Source organism: Neomonachus schauinslandi, chromosome 3 (genome assembly GCF_002201575.2).
Source record: "Neomonachus schauinslandi chromosome 3, ASM220157v2, whole genome shotgun sequence".
Classification (NCBI taxonomy): Eukaryota; Metazoa; Chordata; class Mammalia; order Carnivora; family Phocidae; genus Neomonachus; species Neomonachus schauinslandi.
Window position 1 is genome coordinate 55304775 of NC_058405.1, and position 13183 is coordinate 55317957.

The following is a 13183-nucleotide window of genomic DNA, read 5'->3' on the forward strand; positions in this document are numbered from 1 at the left end:
ATATGCGTACATACATATATATACGTAACACAGTCACATGTACTCACACACACATTACTGCTCAGAACAAAATACAATAATAATCCCACTGTTTTCTCTGCCAGTTAGCTCACAATGTAGTTTGTTCAGTTCTTGGTGCTGCCCTTATAGAAAGACACAGACAAACTCATCCAGCAGAGTGGGACTGGGATAATGAGAAGGCTAGAAATATTAATAATAACATATTCATGTTCTTGACCCAGCACTTTCATGGAACTTACCTCATGGAAGTAATAAGTTAGTGATGCAAAGATTGAGGATATTCATTTCAGCTTGTTATAGAGAAAAATCAGTAATATTCTCAGAACCTTAGTAAGGGAATAATGAAGTAACCTGGGCACATTTTGAAATTATTTAATACTTTTATTTTAAAATAATCTCAAGCTACAGAAGAGTTAGAAGAACAGTATAAAGGGCTTTTTTTTTTCTTTTTTACTACAAAAAGGATATTCTCCTACATAATCACAGCACATCCCTCCAAATCAGTGGACTAACATCAAATAGTACTACCTAATCCTCAGACTATATTCAAGGTTTGCCAGTTGTCTCCATACTGTTTTATAGCAAAAGGATCCAGTGCACAATCTTGAATTGTATTCTGTTGTCAGGTCTCTTAGTTTCCTTAAATCTAGAACATTTGGAAGTCTCTCCTTGACTTATATACTGTGTAAGTATCAACACTCTCCATTATTTTATGGAAATTTGAGTTTGATGTTTCTTCATGATTAGATTGGAGTTATGCATCTTTGGCAAGAATATCAATGAAGGTGAAGCTGGGTTCTTACTGTATTCTAGTAAGGTTTGCATGTTTTCATTTTGTCCCATTACTGGTGGTAACTTTGATCACTTGATTAAGGAGAGTCTTCTATGCTTTTTCAGTGTAAATTTACTCTTCTTTGTAATTAATAAGTATTCTGTCAGGCGGTACTTTGAGACTGTGTAAATATTCCATTCCTCATCAAGTTTTCCACTTTATTATTTTTTTCGTATGAATTCATGGATTCCAGTTTTAGTTAATGGGTCACAGTTTGTTACTATCATCATTTATTCTGATGTTCAAATTGTCCAAAATATAGACATTGGAAGCTTCTCCTAAGCTGGTTCCCATGCCCTTTTTTTTCTTTATTGTGGTAAAAACACATATAAAATTTACCATCTTAACCCTCTTCTCAGTGTACAGTTCAATAGTGTAAGTCCTGTGGCCTTCTGACCTGTCTTTGTCATTCTTTGAGCACTTAACTTTTTTTGTCATAGAAGAAAGGTTTAGACTCATCTTGTATATTTCTGTCTGAGCCTGAAGTCACGCATTTTTCTATGGATCCGACTTCTTTCTAGAGGAGAATGATATTTAGAAACTAAGATCTGGATACCACAGTGCTCATTGTTGCTCCCAGACCCTTTCCGGGAGCAGAGTTAGGGAGTATATGTACACGTACACATTTACATCTATATTAATTTATATATTTATATATTTTGCAAATAATAAATTTATACTAATATCCAATTCTAGTCCAACACCACTGAATGTTTCCAATTTTCTCCCTTTTCATGTTTGGACTGGTTCCTGTTATATTTAATATATATTCACTTATTTGTTTGGGCCTCTGTTCTTATTTGGTTAGACCCCCCTCTTCCCCACCAGTGTATGAACGCCCTCCGCACCTGGCTTGGGCTATAGCATCCCCCATTAGGCAGCTGCCTTTGCAGTCTCCTCCACAGGGATGCTGTCCTCAACACATTCAGATTGTCATGCCCTCCGGTCCTCATATGCATGCCTACTTACCCCTCTAGGGCTCCCAACAGCATGCTTCAGGTTTTCTTCCCATGTGGATGTCCTGACCCTGCTACGTTCTAACACAGTTCTTGTTGAGCCATTCCTTTGTGGGGATGCCCTCCTTACCCTCCTGGGCTCAGACTCCTTGCCCCAGGTACTTGCTTTCTATCCCATTTGGGCTGTGCTTACCTTACTCGACCCGGTCTGCAGATACCTACCTTGCTTGGCTTCACCTAATGATTTTTGAGCTGAATTGTTCAAGAAGTGGATGAATGAATAGGAATTAAAAACAAAACACAAACAAATCCAGGTATGCCTGGCTGGCTCAGTTGGAAGAACATGTGACTCTTGATCTCAGGGGTTGTGAGTTCAAGCACCACATTGGGTGTAAAAGTACTTAAATAAAACTTAAAAAAAAAAAAATGAGGGCACTTGAAGTAATAAGCACCGGGTGTTCTATGCAACTGATGAATCAGTGAATTCTACCTCTGAAACTAATAATACAGTATATGTTAATTAAATTGAATTTAAATAAAAAATTTTTTTAAAATCCTGGAGCACAGTTAAAAGACTTGGTATTGATTTTCTTACCTTGGAAAAAGAGGTGTTTTATTGGTGATCAGTGATAGTGAAAAGTCTCCTGCCATTGGTGTCAAATCTATGAAGTATTTAAAAATAACAAAAAGGAAAGACAAATGATTAATTTTTTAAAAAGGCAAGAGGAATGGGGCTGGAGTCTAAAGAAATAGCTGTGGAGTATTGAGAAATGGACCCAGAGTAATGAAGGAGGAACTAATGGCACAGCCTTCTGAGGCTTTCGGTGCAAAGGATGAGCTACATGTTTGCTTCTTTCATTTCTGAGGATATTACTGTGTTTTACAATAGTTGATGTTTATAATTTTAACCACAGGTCATCATGAAGAGGATATATTTTATTGGTAATATTGAACAACAAAAAGTCATGTATACTTCATACATTTATACACCAAGACAAAAGAGTATGTAATCCTTTTAAGATAAGTCTTAAGTCTTCAAGGACTAGTTTTTATTCTGGAAAATGAATCATCCAGAGTTTGTCAATGTCTTATCATTCCAGCTAAGATGATGTTATAAATAAATATATGAAAATAAAGTTGTCATCCCCTCCTGTGTTCCCTAATTGCATCTGGGTGATTTTCAAGTCCCCCAGACTGGGAATGTCAGCATGATCTTTAAACAGTCCTTTCCCCCTTGCTGCCTCCTTGCAGTCATTTCCGCTTCTGTCCATTCTGACAGCTCAGATACCCTGCCACACAGTCCTCCTCCTTCCATTGTACCATTACCAGGTTCAAGCCTTCATTACTTTTTTTTTTTTTTTTTTTAAAGATTTTATTTATTTAGGGCGCCTGGGTGGCTCAGTTGGTTAGGCGACTGCCTTCGGCTCAGGTCATGATCCTGGAGTCCCGGGATCGAGTCCCGCATCGGGCTCCCTGCTCGACGGGGAGTCTGCTTCTCCCTCTGACCCTCCTCCCTCTCATGCTGTCTGTCTTTCATTCTCTCTGTCTCAAATAAATAAATAAAATCTTAAAAAAAAAAAAAGATTTTATTTATTTATTTGAGAGAGAGAATGAGATAGCATGAGAGGGGGGAGGGTCAGAGGGAGAAGCAGACTCCCCGCCGAGCAGGGAGCCCGATGCGGGACTCGATCCCGGGACTCCAGGATCATGACCTGAGCCGAAGGCAGTCGCCTAACCAACTGAGCCACCCAGGCGCCCAAGCCTTCATTACTTTTTATGTGGGTTTTTACATTAGCCTCATTCCAATTCAGTAAACATTCTGCAAGTGCCTTCTCTGCATCTTCGCCTTTGTTTTGACTGCAGCACCTATGAAAGGTAGCTAAACTAAATGCCTCTAGAAACCAGGTCCAGGAGTGATAGGGAAGGGACTGCGGTGAGAATTCATTGGACTGTGCATGTCAAAGGGATTGTTGTCATGCTGAATTCGGGGGTAGGGGAGGGCATTGCTGCCAAATCTTCCAGTCTTTTGAGAGAAGCTGGAAATGCATATTTTTATAGGAAATCTTAAAATTTCTTCACTTCTGTTCTAGGTACTTCCCCAACAAAGAGAGAATCAACATTGCATTTTAATAAGTGAAGGACTGAGAAGTCCTGCCAGGAATAATTCTGTTTAAGATTCTGGACTCCTTAGTCTGGCCTAAGAGGCTCTTTACCACTTGACTCCTGCCTGCCATTCACTGATGTTAGAAAGAATGTGCTAGGGATGCGTGGGTGGCTCAGTTGGTTAAGCGTCTGCCTTCAACTCAGGTCATGGTGCCAGAGTCCTGGGATCGAGCCCGGCATCGGCCTCCCTGCTCAGCAAGGAGGCTGCTTCTCCCTCTGCCTGCCGCTCCCCCTGCTTGTGTGCTCTCTTAACCTGTAATGCCTCCACGTTGTTGACCTCATCCCTCATTCAGTTAATCTTTGCTAGCTTTCTCATCTGCATTTTCATGACAGTATGTTGTACATCTGTCATAAAGTTATTATCCAGTTTATGTTGTTTATGGATTGGATCTTTTTTTGTTAAACTAGGTCCTTCTTGAGGATAAAGACCTATGTTCATACTGTACTGTGCACTTGGCACAATGCCTAATGGTTGTAGAGTAGACACTTAATGATAGAATGAGTGGTTGAGCCACTGAATGAAGGCAGGTTGGAACTCAGCCTGGTGTTATGGAGAAACATCAGTATTCTAACTGGTCTTCATATCCATTTTATGTATATTTTCTGGTGCAAGTTTCTAGGAGCATGTTTTGTACACTTTTTTTTTCTTTCCAAATGATACTTGTGGCTCTCCATTGCTTGAGAATTAATAAGTCCATGCTCTGTACTATGATATTCAAGATACTCCATGGTCTAGCTTTAGTTCTCCTTCCTAGTTTATCTCCCACTATACCTTAGTTTGTATTCTCCCAGCCAAATGTGACTAAATTTTCATGATCAGACTCTTTGTGGCTTTGCTCAGCTGATACTTCTGATATTATATTCCCGTCTCAGCCTATTGAAATCCCAGTACCCTTCAAGACTTACCTCAGGTTTTCTCTCAACTCTTAAAATGGAAAAAATGGGGTCCTATCTGATCCTGGCACATTGGGCTCTCTTAATTTAAAATTAGTTAAAATGTATCTCTTATCGTTATGGATGTAATTTTTATATTTTCTGGTGGAGGACAGAGATCTTACACTCAGTACTTTGCTTATAGTAGATATGTAATATATTTTTTTAAATTAGGCTATTACATAGGGTGTAGAAATAAAGATAAGAATTGTAATGAGATCATTACTTGGTTAAAATATTAGGCAGGTTGTAATAGTGTTAAGTGATACAAACTCATAATATCTACACATGGGATTAAAGTGACTTTTGTTTTTACTACATGATTTATGAGTAGGTTAGTTGAGGAGAGCCAAGGGTAAATATTAGTTGATCTATGTAAATGTCTTATTTTATGTAAATATGATGTAGTGTTACTCCTTTTAGTTCTTAGTATACATCTGAAGAAAACATGAAATCTAAATAAAATTTTTTCCTTTCTTTTGTAGGAATCAAGGAAGGACTGAGGTAAGATTATTTCGGTGAAAATTTTATTTAAAACATGAGATTATTTTACTATGTATTAGTAATAGTAAAGAGAAGGTGGTGTTTGCATTCTGGAAAACTCCACATCAAACTAGTGGCTGATGGTGAGGAGCACATAACAGCATTGTGTGAATGAATGGACTTCTTTTTAGTTGTTCATTCTTAGCATTTTTCTGCTTTGACCTAAACTATCCCCTCTCGGTACTGTTGCTTATCTCTCTAATACTTTAACATTATTTCAGCGTGGCAAAGGCATTTGGTCTGGATTTTTCAGGGCTTTAGGTTTTGACCCATTAAGTCCAGGACATAATTGTGGTACCTATCACATAGTAGAGAAATATTTAACAAATGCTTCATAATCTTTCCTATGTGGTTGGGATATTAGTATTTTATGTTTATAAATCTTTTGATGTAAAATGTGATGTTCCTTTGGGGAGATCTAGTACATAGTAAGAATCATTTTGAAAGAACAACTGCTAGTATGTGTTTTTATTCTAAACCTCAGTGTTGCATTATCTTTATAAATATTTAGTTGTGGGGTGCCTGGGTGGCTCAGTCGGTTAAGCGTCTGCCTTCTGCTCAGGTCATGATCCCAGGGTCCTGGGATCGAGCCCTGCATTGGGCTCCCTGCCCAGCGGGAAGCCTGCTTCTCCCTCTCCCACTCCCCCTGCTTGTGTTCCCTCTCTCGCTATGTCTCTCTCTGTCAAGTAAATAAAATCTTTAAAAAAATATAAATAAATATTTAGTTGTATTTGTTAAAATATTCAAAAATGAAACAGCACCATGTACTCCTACAGTAGTCATTAAAACCTAAAAAAAGAAATATATTTTCTGCTTATGGGAGTGTTTAAGCATTCTTAGTTAATAGCTCACTTTTTCACCCTTTAAGTACAATTGCTTTTTTAATACTCTTAAAATACTCACTTATTCAGCAAATACTGTTTTACTTAGAGTGCCAGGCATTTTGCTGTATATTTATTTGTATTTGTTATATATTTAAATATATATTTAAGTATATGTATTCATAAGGATATAAATGTAACAAGACATGATCCCTTGAAATCACAGACCTTAGGGAAAAAAAATTATTTCTGTTTTGGAAATAGAATTTCTTCAGCCATAAACCAGAGAAAACATTCGAAAGCTGTCTCCTATCTTTATAATGGTAGATTAGTCCCACCCATTATTCTGACAAATGGGAATATATTCTCTCTCTAAGATTTATTTATTTTATTTGGGGTGGGGAGGGGCAGAGAGAGTCTTAAGCAGACTCTACGCTGAGCACGGAGCCTGACGTGGGGCTTGATCTCACAACCCTGAGATCACGACCTGAGCCCAAACCAAGAGTTAGATGCTTAACTGACTCCACCCAGGTGCCCCAGATTCTCTTTTTATGACTAAGTATTAAGGATTTATAAAAATAAAGTTTTAGGTAAATGTTTAATAAAATGTCTAGAAACGAAGATTCACATTTTTAAAGAAGTATTTGATTTAATCAGAATTTCTGTGTAGGATACTTTGAATACATAAGTCTGTTGTAGTAAGTTCTTGTTAATGTGTCTGTTAGGTGTCATTTACTTTGAATGAGGATCTTGCAAATATTCACGATATTGGTGGAAAACCAGCTTCAGTCAGCACTCCTAGAGAACATCCGTTTGTCTTACAAAGTGTTGGAGGACAGACATTAACAGTCTTTACTGAGAGTTCATCAGGTAAGTGGGAATAGAATTATTTAATATGATTCCCGTACCTGTTGTATAGATGTTCTGTCTCAATATATATTTTGAGGTCATTACCAAGGCTGCTCTACCTGTTGTTCTGTCTACCTCTGTTCATATCATGCTACTTATTTCTCTAAGTACTTTCCTGTGATTAATGAAATTTTGGCTATTACTCGAAGGGTTTAGTTTCCATTTGGGGCATGAAGAAATAGAACAAAGCAGATGGAAGAGTGTGGTGCATCAAGCTGTCTCCTAGGATGTTGAAGAAACAGTATTATGAGTTTTGCCAAGATAAGGTCATACTTGCCTGTTTTGGTAAATTGATATTCAGCAATTATAAGTTGTGCTTAAAAAAAGAATACTGCTTAATATTAGGGAATATGTTAGCCTGAATTTTTGCTTTTGTGGGTTTTGATACTAAGAGGGCATTTTTAGTGCAGAGAGATGAACTATTTGTAATGTATTTTGGTTTTGACTTCCAAGAAGCTCTGTGTTAAGTATAGTTTGTAAATTTTGTGTGTTTGCTCTCAGATATTTTACCAGTTCAATAAATCAGAAGCAGGTGTTTCAGTTTGTGCATTAAATACAGAGGAAACTTTTTTGCAGCGTACATCTATGTTTATTTTCATTGTTATTTGATTTTTAACCTTACCTGAATTTAGAATATTACTATTAACACAGCAGGGCAACTCATTTTAATGGAGCTAATTTCTCATATCTAGTTTAAAAAGTTCAGGGGTGCCTGGGTGGCTCAGTCGGTTAAGCAGCTGCCTTTGGTTTGGGTCATGATCCCAGGGTCCTGGGATGGAGCCCCGCATTGGGCTCCTTGCTCAGCGGGGAGCCTGCTTCTCCCCTGCCTGCCATTCCCCCTGCTTGTGCTTGCTCTTTGTCTGTCTCTTGTTCTCTCTGTGTCAAATAAATAAATAACCATAAAAAGAATTTTTTTTAAGTTTATTGGTTGTCTAACAAAAATGATTTGTGATTATGTATCTTCATTAAACATTACAAAGAAAGCTGTAAGAAATTATAGTATGTTAAGAATGTTACTGTTTTTTTTTTTATTTTTTATTTTTTTTTAAAGATTTTATTTATTTTTCAACAGAGAGAGAGACCGCGAGAGAGGGAACACAAGCAGGGGGAGTGGGAGGGGGAGAAGCAGGCTTCCCGCTGAGCAGGGAGCCCGATGTGGGACTCGATCCCAGTACCCTGGGATCATGACCTGAGCGAAAGGCAGACGCTTAACGACTGAGCCACCCAGGCGCCCAAGAATGTTACTGTTTTTAAAAAAATTGTTCAGATAAATCTTTTGTGGTGTCTTAGATTACCAGGAGCTGTAAAAACTGATCTAAAAAATAAATCGGTCTCCTCTCCCCCCCCCCCCCCCCGCCTTGGACATAGAATGTAACAAAATGGTAAACTATAGGGGCGCCTGGGTGGCTCAGTTGTTTGAGCATCAGACTCCTGGCTGGTTTTGGCTCAGGTCATGATCTCAGAGTTGTGAGATGGAGCCCCACATTGGTGGCGGTGGGGCTTCTCTCCCTCTGCCCCTTCCCCTGCTCTCTCTCTCTCTCTTTTTCTCTATAAAATAAATAAATCTTTTTAAAAAACCAAAATCGTAAATTATAACTTTTCTATCATGTGGTTTAAGGTAACAGTTTTGTTTTATTGCATTATCCTGATGCTACAGTAATTTGTAGTGTAGTATTATGGGAGGTAGAAAAAGTTAAACACATTCATTTTCTCTTGGAGAGGATTCAACTATTCAACAAATATTTATTGTATGCCACATTATGCAGGGCATAGCATAGGTGTATCCAAGGACTCAAATTTGTCTTGTGATTGGTAATATTCAGTAAGACCTATTGAACCTGTGAGGTTTTCTCTACTTTTGTGGTTGTCCGTGGAGAAGAGGCATATGGCACCAAGACAGTAAACAGGAGGCAGAGCCTTGAACAAAGTTTGAACTACCTTTGCAGAGAAAGGTACCTTATTTGAGCTTTTTTACATTTTACTAAGTTGCTGATTTTTCCAACGTGTGGTTTATTATACAAAGGACAGTGATTTAGAAAGGTAAGATTTTTTTACCCTCAAAATTCATCTTCCATTTTTAATCTTATAAATCCTTTAGTATTGTGCTCTTTTTGAACATTTTGTGTTCACATTTCTGGTTATAGTATACTCCAAAGTGAATATGGTATTAAAAGGATTACCTTGGCAGGGATATGGAAGAGGATCAAGATTGCCATCCTTTTTCTGGAGTTTGGACAATATGTTCTTGCTTTGTAGAACTCTGGTAGTACAAATGCAGGTCTAAGTTGCTGTTAGATGCTGCACACTATAAGGAATTGTTTGCTTCTTAATCTCTGTCATTTCTGTTTCATGTCATTTTTCTTTGGCTCTCCTTGTACCTTTCTGTGCTTTAATTTTCCTTATTTGTGAAATGTAATAATAATTATTTACATTTATGTATAAATAGTAATTTTTAAAACAGAACAGCACTCTACATAATAAATGCTCAATAACTATTATTATTACTGTTATTAATTTCAGATCTCATTTTTAAGATATAGAGATATATGGATATATGTACACATATGTATATGTGTGTGTGTGCATATATATATATATATATATATATATATATATTTTTTTTTTTTTTTAAGTAAGCTCTAGGCCCAGTGTGGGGCTTGAACTCATGACCCCAAGATCAAGTGTTGCATGCTCTACTGACTAAGCCAGCCAGGTGCCCCTATATTAGATCTTATTTTTAAACACTTTAGGTTTCAAGTTTATTAAGGCATGTGCGTGCATTTTAGCTCATCTGTGTGTATATCATTTGATGAACTTCAGCCTGTAGAGATTTTTATGTTCGGTGTTTTTTGATTGCCTCGATGACTGAGAAGAAAGCTCTGTAGAGTTGTAATTAACAGTTTATTTCCTTTTCGGAGGAGTACTATGTCATTTGCCATTTCTAATCTTCAAGATCTCAGTTCCACAGCTGAGTTCTTTGAATCTCTAGGAAGTCATGAGTAGACAGCAGAGGCTCGGTGACTGCATGACATATTTAAAATGCTAGATATAGGGTTGCCTGGGTGGCTCAGTCTATTGAGCATCCCACTCTTGATCTCAGCTCAGGGCTTGATCTCACAGTTGTGTGTTTGAGCCTTGTATTGGGCCTGCACTGGGCGTGGAGCCTACTTAAAAAAAATGAAAAGATATATATGTATGCATATTCTTCTGTGGGACAGGCCTGTAGCTTTCATTGGAGACTCAGAGGGGTCTGTGACCCAAAAAAGCTTCAGAGTCCACACTCTAGTATTAACTTGGTTGATCAGGAACTGGCCAAAGTATGAATAACTGAGCCATTTTACAGTGAGTAAAGCCATTTATTTTACACTGAAATATACATAAAGCAGGCATTATCTTAAATATTTTTATGTTTTCCCTCAAGCATAGAGCTGTACCAGCTTATAAAAAATTGCTTTTTTAGGCTCTTCATTTTTTTTTAATAGTCCATAGGTCTATAAAATGTAGAATTTGGTAAGAAGAGTTAAAACCTCATTTGTTCAGTGTGTTGAGTTTAATTTTAATAACTTTATTCCTTCTATTAATATACATTTCGCTGGTTTTTGAGAGGTCCCCTTGAGCCAGTTTTTCTAATGATTCAATTCTACATATTAGAGTATCTTTGTGGGGATGGAATTAGAGGGACTGATGATATCTTTTACATTGTCTCCTTAAAACTGCATTTCGTGAGTGTTTTATGAACACAGTTTGTTTCTAGTTGAGTATTCCTATCTGAGGAAACATGTTTTATTTTATTTTATTTTATTTATTTATTTTTTTAAAGATTTTGTTTATTTATTTGAGAGAGAGAATGAGATAGAGCATGAGGGGGGGAGGGTCAGAGGGAGAAGCAGACTCCCCGCCGAGCAGGGAGCCCAATGCGGGACTCGATCCCAGGACTCCAGGATCACGACCTAAGCCGAAGGCAGTCGCTCAACCAACTGAGCCACCCAGGCGCCCGAACATGTTTTATTTTTAAGGACTATTTGGGGTTAGCCCTTTTTCTACTCCACATTTCTCTATGAAATTCTAAATCTATTTCCCTATTAAATATTTTTATTAGCTAGTATCCTTATCTCTCTACCCTTGTCTAGGGAGAAATTCCTCATGTATTTGGTCTTTATTTTTTTCCCCTTGGGTCTTTGGTTTAGTATTTTAATCTACCATTGGTAATTAAATAACTTCGATTTTTTTAATAATTTACACCCCTACCTTTGTTCAAACTTAGCTTTTCTTTATAATTGCAAATTCTAGACTAAAAGTTGTTGTTCATTCATCTGTTTAACAGATATTTTCAATGCTAGGTTCTGTGTTAGAATAAGACTAGTGCCTGGGTGCACTAGTGCCTTGGAGTGCCTGGGTGGCTTAGTTGGTTGAGCGTTGGCCTCCGGCTCGGGTCATGGTCCCGGGTCCTGGGATCAAGTCTGTCGGGCTCCCTGCTCAGTGGGAAGTCTGCTTCTTGCTCTGCCCCTTCCCCTGCTTGTGCTGTCTCTCATTCTCTCTCTCTCAAATAAATAAATAAAAATCTTTAATAAAAAAATAAGACTAGACTTCTGTTCAGCTGGGCAACTGGTATGTGGAAAAAATACTCACTACAGAAAGTGTTCTAATGGAGCTATGTATAAAGAAGAAAAAAGAGTACTTTAATTGCAAGAACTGGGAAAGACTTCAAAAGTGGAGATAATATTTGAGCTGGACCTTGAGGTAAGCGTGCCTTGAATAGGAGGAAAGAAAGTAAAGATAAAATACATGTTTCTTGCCTTCAGATATCCTGTTCTTCACTTTGCTTTCTCCTGCCTGTCATACTTGGTCATAATCTATCTAAAATCCATTAAATAGTCCTGGTTACGTCAAAGCAAAATAGCTCAGTTGTGTACTTGATAGCCTAGTTTAGAGATGAAAAAGTTTGAATTGGTGCAGTGGGAGTGGAAAAGAGAATCCGGTTCTAGAGATAGTAGACAGTTTTTGGTGATGAATTAATCGGGAGAATTGGGTGAGTGGGAAGTCCAGAATGGTTTCCAGGCTTTTTTGGCTTGAGCATCTTGGTAAGTGGTGAGACCATTACTGAGTTAGACAATATTGGAGGAGATGGGCAGGATTAGAGCCGATAGAACCACAGTGGCGTTTTTGCTCTACGTTTTCATTATCTTTGACCCCTCTGCAGCATTTTCAGCAAAGTGATATTTGTAGCTACTGTTTGCAGGACCTCTTTTATTTAGACTTGGGATACTTTAGTGAGCAAAATCCCAGCCACTTCATTGTGCTTACATTTTAGTTAAGAGGAAACAGCAACAAATAATAAATGTAATGAGTAAATCATATCACAGTCTAGAAGGTAGTGAATTATCTGGGAGAAAAGCAGAAAATGGGATGAGGAGTACTGGGTTGAAGGTGGGGCTATCAAGTTTAATATTTTATTTTATTTTTAAGTAAGCTCTGTATTCAACCAACGTGGGCTTCAACTCTCAACCCCTGAGATCAAGAGTTGCATGCTCTACCGACTGAGCCAGCCAGGCACCCTGGGGCTTGCAAGTTTAAACAGTGTGGTCAGCATGGGCCCACTGAGAAGATGGTATTTGAACAGCCTTGAACTCCTTCAGATGACTTAGCCATATGGAGTTAGTTAGCCAGCTAGGAGTTTTCAAGGCAGAGGGAACACATTTGCCCTAAGGTGGGAGCGAGCCTGGCACATTCCAGGAATAGCAAGGAGGTCAGTGTGGGGTGGAATAGATGGGCCAACAGGAAGAGGAATAAGTAGTAGTAGGCTAGAGAGGAAGGGAGTTGACAGTGGCGGATGATGAAGGGATTTGTAAACCCGGAAGGATTTGGGATTTTATTCTGAGCGAAAGGGGGAGCCACTGGAGGTTTTGAGCAGAATAGAGATTTGATCTGATTTACTTTTTTTTTTTTTTTTAAGATTTTATTTATTTGACAGAGTAGCGAGAGCAGGAGCACAAGCGGGGAGTGGG

The 13183-nt window shown here is 38.1% G+C and overlaps 1 protein-coding gene across 1 annotated transcript in view; it reads left to right on the plus strand.

Annotated features, from left to right (window-relative positions):
• GTF2F2 (general transcription factor IIF subunit 2) overlaps nucleotides 1–13183 on the plus strand; it is a 149583-nt gene that overhangs the window by 18246 nt on the left and 118154 nt on the right. Inside the window, exons 3-4 of the mRNA XM_021697863.2 lie at nucleotides 5391–5409; nucleotides 6995–7139. Coding sequence (XP_021553538.1) covers nucleotides 5391–5409; nucleotides 6995–7139 — 164 coding nt within the window. The remainder of the gene's footprint in view (nucleotides 1–5390; nucleotides 5410–6994; nucleotides 7140–13183) is intronic.